The sequence below is a fragment of the Carassius gibelio genome, chromosome B7 (genome assembly GCF_023724105.1).
Source record: "Carassius gibelio isolate Cgi1373 ecotype wild population from Czech Republic chromosome B7, carGib1.2-hapl.c, whole genome shotgun sequence".
Lineage (NCBI taxonomy): Eukaryota > Metazoa > Chordata > Actinopteri > Cypriniformes > Cyprinidae > Carassius > Carassius gibelio.
Window position 1 is genome coordinate 38751229 of NC_068402.1, and position 19787 is coordinate 38771015.

Consider the following 19787-nt stretch of genomic DNA (forward strand, 5'->3'; position numbering starts at 1 on the left):
GGATCATCTCATTCTGTTTGTGACACTCTACACTGCAAAACCTTTATCCTTTAATTTTTAATCTCACTGGGTCTCTCGGGAGAAGTAAATCAAACATGCTTTGTGTTGCAATGCTCGTTATTGGCTGATCGCCAGTGATGTCATACATTCATGTGCATACACTCCACAAATTCAGGATCAAAGCCTGAGTTGACAAAGAAAGTTGATGAACAGTATCATGGTACCAACAAATCCGGGTTGGAGAAGTTTGGTTTTGTCAACTCAAAATTAATCCTGTAAACTCTGAATTTGTTCAGCTACTACTATTATGGTACATGCCCCTAGACAAATTAGCGCAAGAGCACAATTCCAAACTGCGCAGATGGGTGTGGAGATTTCTGCAGTGATTTACTAACAATCGCTCAAATTAAACAACACAGACACAACATCTAATTTACATATCGACCAACACAATATACCAAGTGCAGCGCAAATTAGCATAGTCACAAATAAAGAATGAAGAAAATAAAGAAACCACAGTAGATTGAAAAGAACCAAATGCCTACAAATATAGGGATTCAAGAAGTTTTGATAGAGCTGGTATTGTGTGACTCCTAGTTTAGAGTTCACTTTTTATTTCCTGATGCAAATTAAAAAAAACATGTTCAGGCTTACTATATCATATGTTCAGATAATGTGTTCTTCTGTCATTTCAAATAAATTAAAGCTTGTGGAAAATTCCTCTCCCTTCTTCCATGCGCTCTCTGTTCTATGCGACAGTAATTGCAGAAGCGCAAAACCTGTTAGCCAGCACCCCCCATTATGGGACTCACAGCGAAAAGTGCTCTACCTAACTACTAATTGTAACAGTTTCCTACTTCAGTGTGTTACAAACATAATTTTGGTGTCTTTGGAAAGAAGACCCTTTGGGCTTTACTTTTTATCAACCAGATTTGATAATGCTCAAAAATATTAAAAGTTATAGACACCAAAGTGCCTTGAATTTTTTTTTTTTTTTTTGGTTTTATCACACTTAAATATATATTTTTTTATTTTATATAATAATACATTAAATGAGTCCTGGAGCAATCTAGAAAAGTAATGGGTTGAGAGTCACATGTCTCATGAGTTTTTATTTCAAATCTGAATAAGACATCATGAAAAATGAGACTCCTGCAAATATTTTTATGAGACTATGTCTATACCCCCCGCCCCCCAAATATAAAAAATACCAATAGTATTGAAGGTTTCTACAAACTATTTAGTCATTAAACATACCACTGCATTGTTTTTTTTTTGTTGTTTTTTTCATTATAAACCACTAGACAGAACATTTGACATCCTATAAGTGATTTATTTGAGCACTAGAAAAATACAATAAGAATATTTGAGTAAGAAAAATAAGAATAACAAGAATTTTTTTTTAAAAAGATTTAACTTTGTTTGCCAGTTACAGAAAATCCAGAGATTGCTAGAAATGCAGTATTTACAATGAATTACGATGCAAATAAGTGCTGATGTGCTGATGGCCACTTATACAGATGGTAATAACACAAATGTGCGAAAGTAAATAATCCACTATCTCTATTCATAAAGACGTGTTCACTTTGATAGCCGTGATCATACAGTAATAGCGAGCTGATTTGGGCTGATTTGCACTCAAACAGATGGTAATCATGCAGATACATTCACATTCAACATAAAACACACTCTCAAATATATAAAAACTGTTGAAAAATAACAGAAACAAAGAAAAAGGTGATCGCTGTAAGTTCCGCCTCCATCAGCTGACAGGTGCGTCAGAGCACGTCACGAGCCCTCAGGAGGGTGCGCCAAAATTCAAATAAACTATCTTTCGCCTAATTTTCATTCATTCTTTTTTCCGGTGGGTCGTCTCATTCTGTTTGTGACACTGTACGCTGCAAACCCATGCCGTTTATTTTACTACCAAGATGCAGTTTCCGACCGTGAGTTATTCCATAACGGACACAAACAGTTCTGTCGCTGAAGAACTGAAACGTAAACAAATGATTTATGATCCATATTACAATGTTATTGCTTCGTTGGACTAAACGTGCTTCATGAGATGTTGTTCAGTGGACCCTTACCTTTCTAACTAAACCGGGATTTACAGCTGTGGATGTGTTTATAACTTGTTATTACGACGGATCTGGTATGTACAGCGTTTCTAATGTTCATGTTTTTATGTGTACTGCTTACACAAATGTAGCAAATACAGTCTTTATTAGCTTTCCATTGAAAAACAGCAATCTTTCGTCGATGCTTGAGGCTTAAATCTTTATAATGATACATTGTTTGTCAAGATTAAATTTGTCCCGTTTCATTTAATATATTCGTAAACACTGACATGTGCGAGTTTAGGGGTTTTCAGGACGCCCACGTCGGGGTGCTGGCTGACAGGTTTAGACTTGCTTTCTTTGGGCGTTAAATAATGGAGCAAATGTCAGTAATTTGATGAGCGCAAACGTTAGTAAAATGCATTGGATGACTCATTTAAATCTTACACAATATTACACAGAGTGTCGTTTTTTTCCAAATATTAGCATGATTACAAATGTGATGATTTTATTCAGCGTACAGTTTAATAAACAAGAACTTAATATCAAGTGACTTACATTTTAGACACCAAATCGTCTGTTTCGCTGTATTTCGCCAACGGAAATGGTTCCAAAATCCACAGAATTGTTTTGCGTCTCTGAGCAACAATTCCTGAGTGAACCAGCCGCTTGAATGAATCGCTTGAATCTCAATGATTTGCTAATTAACAGTGATTCTCTGCCACCTACTGGCAGGTTTCATTTCAGGATTAAAGTGTCTTCATTTTTTTATAATTCCACAGTATTTAACGTTTTAGATTTTCAACATTAAAAACATTTTTATGCATCTGTAACTGCTCTTGACTGATACATTTTTTAATAAAGTTTAATCTATTCTATAGTTATACATTAGATTACAATTTATGTACCTGAAAATCTCTTGTTTAAACCTACATGAAAAACTTGAAAAGCACCATTTATTTCATTTATATGTTTGTTCTGTTGAATTAATTTGTGTTAATACTCGTAATTTGATTATTTGTAACTATTTTATTACTTACTGTTTATTTGTCTAACAATATTTAAAATATGAGTTAATCTAGTAGCTTTTGCTGTCATTAACCTAATTATTGAGGTTAAATGTAACAAAGACAATGAAAACAATATTATGCTTATTTTATAGGCCCATTTTCTTGTCTTTTATTTTTATTACTTTTTTGATGTGGGACCAGTGAAAATTTTGGTGGGGCAAGTAAAAATTTGAATCACTGGCCCAGGGCCGTAGCTGGGGTTTGCGGGGACCCGGTGAAGGTTGTACCGGTGGGCCCTGTTTGAAATTTGAAATTTTTATGTTCGTTCATTTTTTATTTATTTGTGCTATTTAACCAATGTTTAATTTTTTTCAAGTTTGGTCAAGTAGGTGTCCATGAACAGAAACCGAATAATTAAATGTAAAATAGAACTGGATAGTCTTCAATGTAAAATGAAATATACAATCAAACCAAAATTTATTCAGACACCTTCAACATTTCTCACATTATTACATTTTTTTATTTTTATTTTTTATTTATAATTATCTGTAGGTAATAGTGGAACAGAAGTGACTCGAGTGTTCTTCAGTTCTGGTGAAGATGTCCGTCTGTCCTGTAATAATGCTCTTTCTGGCTGCACATCAACTACATGGCTCTATGGCAGACAGTCAGGAGCAGTTGAACTGATTGCTTTAGGAATAAAGAAGACTGACACAGAGAGACACGAGAGACTGAGTCTGGGCTCTGACTGCTCTCTGAACATCAAGAAAGTCACAAAAGAAGATCGTGGACATTACACCTGCAGACAATATGTGAATACAACACATCATGTAGATGATCCACATGTTTATCTGCATGTTCTTCATGGTCAGTGTTTCTGTGAATATTATGATTATATGTTGAATTAAACTGTAATATTGTCATGTAATCTCTGTCTGATTTTCTGTTTCAGTGTCTTCATCACCCTCACAGTCTGAGATCAGATCAGGCCGCTCTCTGACTCTCTTCTGTCAGTTATATAATGATGATCGAGTCTCTTGTGATGGTTTAGTCCGTATTGAGCGTCTTCATCTGATCTGGGTGAATCAGGCTGGTGTGAATCTGCAGACAGACTCCAGATTTCAGATCTCATTCTCCTCAGAACAGTGTAACATCTCTCTGACTACAACACTCCTGAATGAAGATCACAACAGAGAGTGGAGATGTCAGCTTAAACACAGAGATCAACTGAAGACCTCAGCCACATATACTGTCAAGTATCCAAGTAAATGATTTATATTAACAATTAATCATCAGTCAGTTAAATATGATGGTAGTCTATGACGTATCTGAACATTCATCTTTTCGAGCTTCAAGCGAAACAAATCCACCGTCTCCAGTCACCAGCTCTAAATCAGCTGCAGCTCCTACACAAGCAGGTCCAGAATCAGCTGTTAAGATCAATGTTTACTGTGACCTGAAGACCTCACTCAGATACACTGACATGTGTTCAGATAACAACACTACATTTCTTTAACCCCGCAAACTGACACACGCTCACTTCAGTATATTATCATTAACTCCTGATCTGATCACGACAAACTATATAAGACTCCTAAATAGATATTTTACCACTTTTTTGGTAATAATTGTACTTTAAAATCTGTTAGCAGCCTCCTCCCCTTGTCATATTACAAAAAAAAAAAAAAAAAAAATTCATGAATTATAACAATTTATTTTTAAATAGCACATTTTCAAGTCTATGTTCAGAAAGAGGGGTTAAGGGGGGGAGGGGGAGTTAAGAGGTTAATCAGTTTCAGAAGAGTCTATATGTCATTGATTCAGAACAAACTGAAGGTTTATTGTCTGCAGCTCACTGTGTTTCACTCTCATATAAATGAGGTATTAATAACTTCATGTGTTTATATTGTAATCAGGGCTGTTTCTGATCAAAAGAGGTTCATCTGCAAAGTCTTACTTCCATTATCACTGAACAGAATTCAGGAGACAAGATCATCAGTGATGCCTTCAGAGATACACTGTGTCTTGTCTACACTTTAGTGACTTTAAACAGATAGCAGAACATGCCTTTGGTAAACTGCAGATTTCTGACTGTTTCTCCTTGTCCTTAAAGCTGCAGTAGGTAACTTTTGTAAAAATATATTTTTTTACATATTTGTTAAACCTGTCATTATGTCCTGACAGTAGAATATGAGACCGGTAATCTGTGAAAAAAATCAAGCTCCTCTGGCTCCTCCCAGTGTCCTATTGTCATTTGCAGTTAGAATGCAAGACGCAAGCAGTTCTGTTTATTAACCGCTAAAGCGTCAAAAGTTACCAACTGCAGCTTTAACTGCCATGTGAGCTATAGTCTTACTTTCAGTTTTTAGTAGTGTATTTATAATAATAATAATAATAATAATAATAATAATAATGATAATAATAATAATGTTCTGATCATTCCTCTTCTGCAGCTTCAGCTGATTCAACACTGATTCCAGTCAGCAGCTCAAACTCTGAGAAGAAATCAAGTCAAACTACAGCAGCTTCTACAGAACAAGGTACATGATCACTGACACACATCAGCAGTCAATGAACAATGAAGTCAAACAGAGCTAAGATGTATTTGATCAAATATGATGCATCAGACCTGAAATCCTCCTCCTTATACAGAGACACAGACTCCTCAAACCCCCGAGACAACAGCTACACAGAGAGGTATTTCTGTATGTCTTACTCATCTCAGTGGTTTAGTGATCACTTAGTGAGCTCTTATTAATTACATTTGTGTTATACATCACCTCAACAGAGAGTTACACTGATATGGAGCGGCTGTAAAATAACAGTTGTGATAAATCAAATTCAGTCCTGCGAAGGGAATGTCTGTAAGGTTTATTTTATGTTCATGCATTAAAATATAGTTGTTGAATCTGAACTAAAAATCCTTCCTCTATCAAATCAGCAAAAGCACGAGGCCAGTTTCTATGTGTTTGTGGTTGATTTCAGTGGTTTTATTAACATTCTGTTGTTCTTCTAGAATCAGTCTCTAAATATAAAACAGATTCTCTGTGGAGATGATAGAACAGCTGATCATGACTTTGACTTCATGTCATGTCTCTTGTACATCAACACCAATCCACCAATCCAGAATTATTTCATCATGTCACTGAGATATCAAGTCTCCAAACTATCCAAAACAATCATCAATCAATGTTACTTATGATTTTTTGTATCTGTCATAGTAGTTGTTTTTATATCTGTGATATACAGTAGATGTTCTGCTGTTGTTTTGATCTGAATCTGAATGTGTCTCTCTATAGCCCCTTTCACACTGCCATTCCGGCAAATACAGGGGTAAAGTGTTCCTGTAATTGTTCCCTGGTCGCTAGATTTGGCACTTTCACACTGCCAGTGATGACCCGGGATATGTGCGTGCTTTCACACACAACCCTTGAAGATCCCGTAACGACACGTGACATCAGCGCGTGACGTGTAATGTACGAGTCGACAACGCTTGGCACGTTATACTTTAACTGAAGCAAGCAAATGATCTCTGAATCAGCGCGGAAAGTGAGGAACTAACTGATCTCTGCTTCATTACAGTTTGCAAATATGTTTTCGTCGCGAATGTTGATCTTCCTTCAAAACAGCCGGTAAAAGAGTCGCGCGATAACGCGCGTCATCACTTCGATACGGAATTAGATCTGGCTTTTGTTCACACAGCGCTCGTTCCGGATCGATTACCGCAATGTTACTATGTCCCCGACCCGGGTTCGATTCGGTAAACAATTCCGGGACGTGGTGGCTTTCACACAGAAGGCGACCAGGCAATGTTACGGGAATATTGCGGGTCCGACGTGCAGTGTGAAAGGGGCTTAAATATTCTCTCCGTCAGTGATCGTGATTGTTGTTGCTGTTGTGTTGGCTGTTCTGGTTACTGCTGTTATTCTTTGGGTGGTTCGCAAAAAAAGAGCTGGTGAGTATTTAGAGTTTAAATCATTTACAGGTATTTAGAGATCATCAGTTTCAGTTTCATCACGGAAATCTGCTAGGATGTGATGTTAAATATGTGTGTGATCAAATGTTTGGCTTGAATGAACAGTAATCTACAAACTAACATGAAATGTATTATCTGCATTATAATTCATCTACACTTTTATAATTAATCTAGACTTTTATAATTCATTGATTGCATTATTTTTGTTGGTGAGCTCTCATAAATATTCCCATTATTTTTCAGATAACAGAAAAGGGACTAATGACTCTGTGGTAAGTATCATAATACCAGTGACTCATGATTGATACATTAGCTAGCTATTATTACATCTATAATCACTGCTCCAGAGCAGAAGGTCTCAGTTATCTGTACTTTTATTAGTCAGGTTAGATAAATGCATCAGCTGAATGAAAAGTTAGTATATTTACTGTTTCTTTTTAAATGTCACATAACAATAAATAAAATGGACTCAACTGATGCAATCATAACTTCATTATGTTTCCATTAATGTTTAGGAGCAGAAAGATGATGCGACTTACACTGAGATTGACACAAACTGGAAAATCGGAATCAAAAATAACAAGGTGAGTAAAAAAACACTTCCCTGTTCTTCTGTTGATGCTCACTATCGCCATCCACCTTCTCTTAACAGTTTGTACACAAGTTTTATTCTTAGGCTCTAACATCATGCTGTAATATTTGTGTTAACACTTGCATCTTGTTTGACAATATTTGTGATGTTCATGCAGGTTCATGATGATGATGAAGATGAAGATGATGATGAAGGGATTTATTCTTTTATCACACAAGCAACTGTTGAACCTCAGGATGATTGCAGTTAACTTGCATTTGTGAACAAGAACCATCAGAAATAAGTTAAACAGTCATTAATTATACAAAGACATCCTAATATCAATCACAGAGAAATATTAACCTTATATTATCGACTCCTAAGGGTTTCATTCAGCCCCATTGTAAATACTGTCTCACATTTTAACACACATTCCCAAATGATGATCTGATTGTAATGTTTTGGTCAGATTGTGATGTTTATTTTAAAGTAACTGTCTGCTTGCTGAATTAATGCTAGTGCCTTTATTAATAATTCTGGATTGTGCATTAACCTCTGTGCTTGTAGAAATAAAATAAAAGCCATGTTCTCTCTTAGATCATTCTCATTAAATCATCTATTATATTGAGTGATTACTGCAGACTAGTTATCGAATTATGAAAACAAGTTCAAGTTATGTAATTATTTAAATATTTATTAACAAGAAGTGAATGATAATGTGGTGTTGAACACTTGAGCAGCTGCTTTCAGTAACACTTGTGATATCAGATTTTATTTGTCAGTAATAAATTTAAGACATGAAGCAGTCTATCAAATATACATTTACAGTGAATTATTCTTGTACAGATTTGTTAGACATCATACAGAAACCTCTTGATTGTGTCTGTTCAAACCTTTAGGATACAGAGGAGTTTGTGCAAAACTATTTCTGTTAGTGAGCAGATTGTGTCTGTGAGAGACTTCATTGTCAATAGTTTTTTATTGTAAATATGTTGCGATTTAAGAAGAAAGAAACAGAATAAATAATGTAAATGGAGTCATTTTATGATTTATTGATTCTATAGTACTTTAATGGTTCCATTGACTATTATTTAAGTACGTCAAGGAAGAAATATTTGAAAATAACTGCATTGCCAAAAGATTGAGATAATTTGAATAATAATAACATTCCTCTTACAATTATTGAAGAATATATATACACACACACACACACACACACACACCTATATATCATTGTAGCGTCAAAAATGATCAAAGACTTCTGTTTTCCTGCCCCAAACTATCTGGAGTAACAAAAGGGGTATTTGGCATTGCTGAAGGCACAGAAGTGCTGATATCAATCAAGGCCTGTAGGCCAATATAATCGTGTTTCCACCGCAGGAACTTTACCTTTATTGCCTAGCATCCATCTGGTAAATCTCCGCTCTCTACCCTTATTTGTCTCTCGGACAAATAAGGATTTCTCACACTCTGCTGCTCTGTGTTTCACGGAAACTTGGCTGAATGACGTCATACTGGACAGCGCGCTCCATCTGCCAGACTTTTCGCTGTTTAGAGCGGATCGCGAAGAAACAAGGGGGAAATCACGCAGCAGCGGGACATGGTTTTACATCAATAAACGGTGGTGTACAGATGTAACTGTGTTAAAGAAGATGTGCTTTTCAGATCTAGAAGTGCTGTCTGTCAACTGCAAGCTGTTCTATTTTCCACTGGAGTTTCACTCGTTCATTCTGGTCAGTGTTTACATCCCTCCTCAAGCCCATGTGAGCTCAGCTTTACAGAAACTTGCGGATCAGATCACAGACACAGAACAACATCACCCGGACTCTGTTTTAATCATTCTTGGGGACTTTAATAAAGCCAATCTCTCCTGTGAACTGCCAAAATACAGACAGCATGTTACTTGTCCCACCAGAGACAGTAACATATTGGATCACTGTTACACCACAATAAAGGATGCATATCACTCTGTTCCACGAGCAGCTTTGGGACGTTCTGATCACTTTTTTGTTTATCTTATACCAACCTACAAGCAGAAACTAAAATCAGCTAAACCTGTATCAAGGACTGTAAAAAGATGGACTAATGAAGCAGAGCAGGATTTACAATCTTGTTTTGACCTCACTGATTGGAGTGTTTTTGAAGCTGCTGCCACCGATCTGGATGAACTCACAGAGACCGTAACATCATATATCAGTTTCTTTGAGTATGTGTGTATTCCTACCAGGACTCAACTAATTTACAATAATGACAAACCGTGGTTCACTGCAAAACTCAGACAGCTCCGTCAGGCCAAAGAAGATGCTTACGTGAAGGGGGACAATGTCTTGTACAAACTGGCTAAATAGACACTGGAAAAGGAGATAAAAGTGACGAAGAGGAATTATTCTGAAAAAATAAGGACTCAGTTCACTCCCAACGACTCAGCATCAGTGTGGAAAAGTCTGAAAGAGATCACCAACTACAAGACACCACCCCATGGGCATAGGTTTGGTCTCAGCATTGGTGGGGATATCCACATACACCCCCTCAAGGATTTTTTTGGTTTTAAGATACCAGTGATTTAATGGTGATATCCTTTTTTATTTCAGACTGATGGCAATACATAATATCACAATACAGAAGTTAATCTACTTAATCTCATTATATTGTATCCTGACCCCAATATACCATCCTGTATACTGTCCCTAAAGAGCTAGTATAACTGTATAGTCTTAAAAATGCACTCTCAAAAAAAAAAAAAACAAACAAAAAAAAAAAACCAGTACACTCACTTTTATGTTGACTGCAATATTCTAAGTTAAGGTACAGGCTAATTGACATTCAGTTACTTGCTAACATACAATTCTATCATCCTGGATAACACATACTATCACCAGTTAACCCTCTGGAGTCTAAGGGTATTTTTGGGGCCTTGAGAAGTTTTGTCATGCCCTGACATTTGTGCTTTTTTCAGTTTCTTATAAATATCTAAATGGGTAAAGTCTAATATCACTGTAATCAGCACAAACTGGGCTATAATAATATGTGAAAGGCATGCATGTACATGATTGTATTTTTGAGAAAAAAAATGTTATGCATGGTTAGTGAAAAACTAAAAATGTTAAATCACTTGAATAAGGCAATAAAACACATACATAAAATTGGTTGCCGGAAAAGTTGAGAACTGGAGCTTGTAGCCTAGAATTTTTCTTTCTGAATGATGTGAAAATCATCTTGTTTACTCATTCACAGAAAACAATATATTGATTTAAATTTTCTAAAACACTTTTTGTTGGTAAAAGTCATATGCGAGTAGGCGTCAACTATCATGAATATCATTGTGATTTACACCTGAGAAAACAAAGGCCTGCATAATGAGCTGCATAATGAGCCTCTCATTCAACTGTGCCACTGAGTGAGGACTTACAAGAAAGAATGTGAGAACAAAATAAAAGTATATAATTTTATGTTTGTAGTTTATTAAGAATATACTTAATTATCCCACAACATAATTTAATATCCACTTGGGGGAGCAGTTAAACAGTTTATTAGGAACAATCAAAGCTGACTTTCAAACAATTTTTTTGGCATCCTTACTTCAGTCACACAATCCTTCAGAAATCCTTTTAACAATCTTATTTTCTACCAAATAAACCCCATTTATTATCATCATCATCATTATTATTATTATTATTAATGTTGAAAAGAGCTGATAATATTTTTCAGGTTTTTTTAGGGGGAATAAATCGAAAGAACTAATTTGTTAGAGTTATCTCTATTTGTCACATTTATATTATTTACATCAAGCTTTTGAATGGTATAGTATTGTATATTGTTATTGAAACTTCATAATGTTTCACTTGATTATACGTTTAGTCAGGAATTATAGTTTGGAAAAAGTCTTTGGAAAAAGTCTAACTAGTAAAATGTTTACACGTTATGTGAAAACTAGTACAAATAAATAAAAAGAGACTTACTCATGTTTATGATCTCTGCTGAATAAAGTGCTTCATTCTTTTTTCTGAGGAAATCCATTTCTCAAATCCTCAACCACACCACATCTTTTTGGGGTGAATTATGTCTTAGTCCTCTCATCGCGAAGCAAACAGTAAAATAAAATAAAAACTTGAAGAATAGTCTGGCTGCTTTTTCTTCTGTGTGGGCGTATTCAAGCCGCGCGCTTCAGTTTGAATCTGAATAGCGCGTTCAGCGCAGGGGCGTGGTCACATTAGATATAATGAGCGGAGATATGAAAAACAGACATTGCGTTGTTTTCATATGGATTACTTTATCTCAGAATATTTGTTTTCGGCAGCACTTGTTTAGTTTAAAAGTAGACATTCCAGGCTTTCTATAGATATCTCTCTCATGTCTCTTCGTTGAGTATTCACGGAGTTACAGTTCATTTTAATGAAATGTTTGTACATGACGATCAGCGGAGACAAAGACTGTAGACAGCGCACCTTGTTTGTTATCTTTATTTTATAAGTGCACAAAGGTTTTTTGTTATTATGTCTGTATCCAAAAAAAACTAGACCCTTTACAGATTCGATTGATGTATTGCTCTTATCTGTACGATTAAAACTGAAAGTGTAATTTAAGTTCTTTTCGGGGTTATCAGGAGAAAATGACTCAAAACGCATATATGCGTTAATCGACTCGAAAGGGTTAATATGATTTTCCACAATAGAATCTGCATTTGAAAGCCTGGTCAGTCACTACTGCTAGTTTATTTGTGTGGCTAGCTAGTTATTTTGCCTACTTACACTCTGACTCTGCTTAATGAAAAATCTTTTTATGGCCCCTTTCTTCTTCTTGGGTGGCATCTACAAAGTACAAAAGGGGCAAACCGGAATATTAAAATGTTTTTACTCTGGCCTTTGTATGTGGCAGAGAGACAGCCCTGGTAACTTACCTTCGGCGTCTTCAACATGCACACACGCGTGCACACACACCACCCGCTCGCTGCTAGTGCAAACACAAAAGTAGTCCCGGCCCGCGCGTGTAGCCTGTCAGATACCCCGCCGCCAATCAAATTATGGCGTTTCTTGTACTGTCGTCGTCCTGGCCGTTAGAATCGATCCAAATAGCAGTGCAAAGATCCAAATAGCAGTTCAAATGAGCTTGCTAAATATTGGTGGGGACAAATTTGTAATCTCAAAATATTGATAGGGACTAGTACCTAGCGTCCCCCCCTAAACCTACGCCCATGCACCACCCCCCAGCACTGTGGAGAATCAACAACTCGCAGACGATCTGAACGAGTTTTACAGCAAGTCTGAAAGAAGAACATATATATATATATATATATATATATATATATATGGAATATATGGAATTTATGAATATCTTAGGGATATGTTGGCTGAAATAGTCCTCCAGGAAGAAGCTGATACACAAGTGAACGGTAGAAGTGCACATTCTTCATCACAGAGAGGAAGGCTGAGGTGAGTGATGATAATTGATTGTACTTTAGCCTCTTTGCAAGCTGCAAACAAAATAATGAATACAAGTTATGCATTAACACTTTGTGAATTAGCACAAACACTTTTGTGAATTTTTTTTTTTTTTTTTTCTCGTTTGAGGTACAACATATCAGCTGCTCTGTTGATTCACATGCGGGTCTTAGGATTTAGCTGGATGTTCATATCACGAATATTGTCTGTAAACATTCGAACACTGTACAACCACAGGAGACAACTTGGTTCAGTGGACTATGGGAGTTTCACAAACATTTCAAATGATGATCTAGATTGTCATATTACTGAGGTTCTTCAACAAACCCCTGGATCAGGAGAGACATACATCACTGGTAGTTTGAGGGGAAGAGGGATCAGAGTTCCGCGATGGCGAGAGCGTTTAAGAATCATAGATCCAGTGGGGAGAGCCTTAAGAGGACGAAGGGCTATTCAACGGAGGGTCTACAATGTCTCTGTCCCAAATCAATTGTGGTATGTGTTTTGTAAATTTGTAATTACTCTCTAGCTGGTTAATTAAGCAAGATTGCTGCTGTTGTAAAATCAAAATGAAAAAGTGAGATAATGCACCATAAAAAAGTATAAGCATGAAAAAAAAACATGATATTTAGATTAATTAATACATTATTTATATTATTATTATTTATGTATATTTCTAACAACAGTTTTTCTTTTGGCAAGAAAAAGACAACAAAGCCAAAAAGTTTAACTTTGATGTGGTTTATAAGAATAAGAATAATGATAATAATAACTAGGAATTCCAGAAGCCTTAGTCTGGATCCAACCCTTAAATGAAGAATCAAATACCTGAGAAGAGAAGATGCAAACCATCAGAAAACATACAGAATTACCAAAATTTGCCATATGTTAAATATATTCAGTTTCCACAATGTATAAATGTATTTTATAAACTTGATTTGCTGTTCTGCAAGAGGTATGACATAATACATTAGTTACTGATTAGCTGTTACTTCAATAATTACTTAATAGTTATACAGTAAGAAACAGTATTTAAGTGTTACTATTATGGTTGTTGCTGTTGTAAAATCATCATGAAAATGTGAGATACCGATACATAAAAAAAAAGTATAAGTATAAATAGGAAGGAGGAAAAACTTTATTGAGAATGTTTTATTTATTTATTTTTCACAAAAGCTTTTTGGCAAGAAAAAGACAAAAAAGTTACATTTTGATCCAATGTGGTTTATAATAATATAAATAATTCTTATTTCAGGCATATTGACACAAACCACAAGTTAAATCCATGGGGATTTGTGTTTCACGGTGGAGTTGATGGCTATAACCTACCTGAGATGTTGCATGGACAACAGAGCATCAACTGCCTTGCAACTTTTCCAAAATGCAGTGGATCTGTTTGGACTCCCCCAACATGTCAGGGGTGATGCAGGTAGTGAGAATATTGATGTTGCAAGGTTTATGATTGAGAATCGAGGGGCAAACAGAGTAAGCTTTATGGTTGGTTGTAGTGTTCATAATCAACACATCGAAAGATTGTGGGCAGAACTTAACAGGGTGGTGTCAGCTTATTTTAAAGACATTTTAAAAAATTAAATTTCATGGAAAATGTTGGCATTTTAGATAGCAACAACCCAATTCACATTACGGCTCCTCATCATGTTTTCCTCCCAAGAATAAACAGATCTCTTGATGAGTTTATAAGCCAGTGGAACCACCATAGTTTAAGGACAATGGAAAGCCACTCCCCACTGCAACTTTGGACAGCTGGAATGCTCCAACTTCCTGAAAATCAAGGACCACTCAATATTGCGCATCTGCAAAGACCTTATGATCATCGCCGGTGTCATCCTGAGTTAATCACAGTAAATCCCTTGACTGACGATGAAAATCATGGAATAGAACTTTTTTTCGCAGCAGGTAACTTGCTTGAAATAAATACTTGTAATTTTGGTAATGTTTATCACATTGAAGTTATTGTGGTGACAGAAAAAGGCATTAGCATGTACAATTATGATTTAAAAACAAAATACGCTTTTCTTTCATGATGAACCATTGAACATTATCACCATATAAATAGTGTATATTATATGATGCATCCTTGTAAACGTTATAACATAACCCTGTTGTTCAAGGTGAAACCTGTATTTTAAGTTTTTAAATCATTTGATGTAGTTTTGTGTAGTGTAATTTTGTAACTACAGTATATTATATAAAATGAGAATAAATGTTACATTTAAAAAGTCATGGATGCACAAGTCCCACCACTGTAGACACAAAGAAAAATATAAGCCAGTGCACAAAAAGTAAGAATAGAAAAAACATTTATTTAAAAGAAAGCCATACACAGCCTATAAAGAAATAACAATTACTACCGGGGGACATGGCTGTTCAGGTTAGAAGACTGGAACATGTAGCTTGAAATACATCTTAAAATGTAATGAAGAACTTCAATTTCTTTTATTGTTTTTTCATGTGTTGTTACAGTAAATACAGAATGTTGGTATCAATGAATAACATAGTGAAATAACCGCAATAGCCTAAACAATCTAACATAACTCAAGCTCTACATGCCTCGAAAATATTACCTCTCACGCTCTTCCAAATCCTGATGAATTGCGTATTGCAAAATCCATGTCAGATCTGAAAGCAGTGTACACTGCATGAACTGGTATGCGTAGAATATTTTCACAAGTATTGGCCACTGGAAATCGGGAACAGGTAATGAACTCAAGTCTTGGCTTTGGAGAGAAACCCAGTGCTGGAATGCTGTCACATCCAGTGAAGAAAACAAGAACATCCTCCAGAGAGACATTGTTTTCAACTGTAAAACAACAAAAAAGAGTACCACATGTCTATGTTAAATGATACCACTGGAGTAATGCTAAATTGTTATCAATCAATCAATCACCTTTATTTATATAGTGCTTTAAACAAAATACATTGCGTCAAAGCACTGAACAACATTCATTTGGAAAACAGTGTCTCAATAATGCAAAATGATAGTTAAAGGCAGTTCATCATTGAATTCAGTTATGTCATCTCTGTTCAGTTGAAATAGTGTCTGTTTTTATTTGCAATCAAGTCAATGATATCGCTGTAGATGAAGTGACCCCAACTAAGCAAGCCAGAGGCGACAGCGGCAAGGAACCGAAACTCCATCGGTGACAGAATGGAGAAAAAAACCTTGGGAGAAACCAGGCTCAGTTGGGGGGTCAGTTCTCCTCTGACCAGACGAAACCAGTAGTTCAATTCCAGGCTGCAGCAAAGTCAGATTGTGCAGAAGAATCATCTGTTTCCTGTGGTCTTGTCCTGGTGCTCCTCTGAGACAAGGTCTTTACAGGGGATCTGTATCTGGGGCTCTAGTTGTCCTGGTCTCCGCTGTCTTTCAGGGCAGTAGAGGTCCTTTCTAGGTGCTGATCCACCATCTGGTCTGGATACGTACTGGATCCGGGTGACTGCAGTGACCCTCTGATCTGGACACAGACTGGATCTGGTGGCCACGGTGACCTCGGAACAAGAGATAAACAGACAAATATTAGCGTAGATGCCATTCTTCTAATGATGTAGAAAGTATGGTGTTATGTGAAGTGTTTCCGGTTCCGGTTTACCTAATTAATGCAGCCTAAAAATCCTTTAACGGATTTGGATATTAAAAGCATATTAGTATGTTATGTGTATGCCAGGTTAAAGAGATGGGTCTTTAATCTAGATTTAAACTGCAAGAGTGTGTCTGCCTCCCGAACAATGTTAGGTAGGTTATTCCAGAGTTTAGGCGCCAAATAGGAAAAGGATCTGCCGCCCGCAGTTGATTTTGATATTCTAGGTATTATCAAATTGCCTGAGTTTTGAGAACGTAGCGGACGTAGAGGAGTATAATGTAAAAGGAGCTCATTCAAATACTGAGGTGCTAAACCATTTAGGGCTTTATAATTAATAAGCAATATTTTAAAATCTATATGATGTTTAATAGGGAGCCAGTGCAGTGTGGACAGGACCGGGCTAATATGGTCATACTTGCTGGTTCTAGTAAGAACTCTTGCTGCTGCATTTTGGACTAGCTGTAGTTTGTTTACCAAGCGTGCAGAACAACCACCCAATAAAGCATTACAATAGTCTAACCTTGAAGTCATAAATGCATGGATTAACATTTCTGCATTTGACATTGAGAGCATAGGCCATAATTTAGATATATTTTTGAGATGGAAAAATGCAGTTTTACAAATGCTAGAAACGTGGCTTTCTAAGGAAAGATTGCGATCAAGTAGCACACCTAGGTTCCTAGGTTATAAGAGTAGTTAGATTTATAAGGGTTGCTCATAATGTCACATGCAACACTAACAACAGTCTGGTGAGTATAAAGAGCCATTTAGCAGAATAAAAGATAGAAGTTGGTGAAGACTGCAGCAAATAATCTTTCTTCAAGCTTCTGTGTATAAGGCAAGGTTAAAAAAGAAATGATTGATTGAGTCAGTGTGGAAGAACTTGACTGATCTGCATAAAGCTAACTCCAAATCCCAGCTGAACATCTCTGGTGTGACTTTAAATGTGGACCTTAATGGAACATCTGAGGGTGAACATCAGTAAGCTTAACATCCACCTTCTTCTCGGGTAAAAAATTGGATCTGCCCATTGCTCTGGATGTTCCATCCCACACATTTCTTCTTATGATATTGAACTGTACAATGCTGTCATTATTTACTCTCGAACCAATCTGCTCCATTATTCTCTCTAAAGTCATCCTTGAATCACTGAAACAATAATAAACAATAAAACAGTACAAAAATGACAATGGTAACTCGCCCATAATGTAACATACACAAATTATATATTTTTATATTATATATTTTATACACTTTTACACCAAGATTTAAACAATTTATTAAATGAAAACAATATTATAAATATTGCTGAAACAATAACCACAGAAAAGATTTGATATGAGATAGAGATAAAAAAACAACATTGTGCACACATAAATATATTTCTGAACCATTTAGGTGGTAGCCTGTTTATTGCTACGAGTCTAGAAAATTAAGCTATTGCTATGATACATTAGAATTAAACATTTCTACAGAACATCTTCTACTGACCTCTCATTTGTGCTGGACTCTAAGGACCTTGAAATGGCTTCCTGGAGATCAGCGTCATCAGAGAGGTATTCTTCCTCAAATAGGTCAAGGTATGTACTAAAAAATGTTATATATATCAATATTTTATAATGAACAGTGTTTAGGTACATATATGATGTTAACAGAAATAGCTGCATTACTACAGGACAAATAACATCCTAGATGTAATAATAACATTGTCTACTGCTGAGTGACTAGTCTAACACAAAATTGTTAGAATACTAATTGTTACTGTAAACAAGGCCTACTGACGTTAAACCCTGACCATGACAATCTTGTATAAAAAGAACATGTACCTGTAGGTTGTGCTGGGTGCAGTGGTTTGGGTGGGACTATGGGATGCCTCAGAGGTGTTGCTAGCAGAGAAGTATGGTGTGTGTCCAGTGCCACTGATAGTGGGACCAATCGAAAAGATGTTGGTGTAGCCACTAGAGATGGCAGATGTTCCACTAGACAAGGTAGGAGTCTCATCAATAGTAATGGCAGCAGTAATAGAAGACATGGTGAGGTTGTTAGCTGAGATGGGTGGTGAATTGTTGCAAATATCTTTAGTGTCAAAACACCAAATAACTTCATCTCCACCAGAGATGGAAGGGGTATTACTGGAGAGACACTGGACTTCAACAGTGGAGATGGCTGAAACAACTTCTTTGGAAATGTCAGGCACACTACGAATGACTGTAAAAACAAGGAAAAATAGTTGGTTAATTTTTTAAAATTTCACTTATATGAGAGTGTAAGCAACAGAACACATTTATATCTTCAACATTACATTATTTAGTAGATTTAAAATAAAAATGAAAAAGTATTTACCACATTTGTTAGGGTTCGCTGTTTCTTTGAAATCAGTTTGTGTTGCTACTGTCTTCATCAGAACATCAGATGTATTTTGTTTCTCTGTTTCTGCTGGGATCCCGTGGTAACTAGGATTTACACAAGCTCCAGTCTGGATCCAGAACATCTGAGAAGAGATGATGCTGACCCTCAGAGGACCTCAGATGATGCTAACCCTGAATCAACAACAGAACTAACAATTATTGCTAAATGTGTGACTGAATCATATAATAACTTAATTAATATTATTGATAGTTCATCGTCTAGCTGACTACGTCTTGTATTATTATTATTATTTTAATTTTTTCTAAAATCATGTCAAATGTGCACAAACTACTAGCTACTAATAAATATTGTAGAAACATAATTTTTTGTAAAGTTGCTTTTTAACGATTTGTTTTGTAAAAAGCGCTATACAAATAAAAATAAACTTGAGAACATGACTGTCAGTTGAAGCAAATAAATACATTTATAATAATAATTTTAGTAAATGTATGCTTACAATACATTATGCTAACAACAAAGCAAACATTTGTTTTAATTGTCACAACATACTATTGCCAAAGTAAAATACAGTTTTGCCATTGTCCCCTGTTATATACAGTACTGTGCAAAAGTCAAATATCTGTCCCCTGTTATATACAGTACTGTGCAAAAGTCAAATATCTGTCCCCTGTTATATACAGTACTGTGCAAAAGTCAAATATCTGTCCCCTGTTATATACAGTACTGTGCAAAAGTCAAATATTTGTCCCCTGTTATATACAGTACT

General features: G+C 35.9%; 2 protein-coding genes across 2 annotated transcripts in view; both read left to right on the forward strand.

Moving 5' to 3' along the window:
* LOC127961553 (obscurin-like) overlaps nt 1-4652 on the forward strand; it is a 290119-nt gene extending 285467 nt beyond the window's left edge. The window contains exon 5 of the mRNA XM_052560738.1: nt 4486-4652. Coding sequence (XP_052416698.1) covers nt 4486-4583 — 98 coding nt within the window. The 3' untranslated portion in view covers nt 4584-4652. The remainder of the gene's footprint in view (nt 1-4485) is intronic.
* LOC127961543 (mucin-5AC-like) overlaps nt 1-8650 on the forward strand; it is a 609977-nt gene extending 601327 nt beyond the window's left edge. The window contains exons 19-24 of the mRNA XM_052560721.1: nt 5521-5607; nt 5720-5764; nt 6942-7022; nt 7287-7315; nt 7559-7627; nt 7793-8650. Coding sequence (XP_052416681.1) covers nt 5521-5607; nt 5720-5764; nt 6942-7022; nt 7287-7315; nt 7559-7627; nt 7793-7885 — 404 coding nt within the window. The 3' untranslated portion in view covers nt 7886-8650. The remainder of the gene's footprint in view (nt 1-5520; nt 5608-5719; nt 5765-6941; nt 7023-7286; nt 7316-7558; nt 7628-7792) is intronic.
* The last annotated feature ends 11137 nt before the right edge of the window (nt 8651-19787 follow it).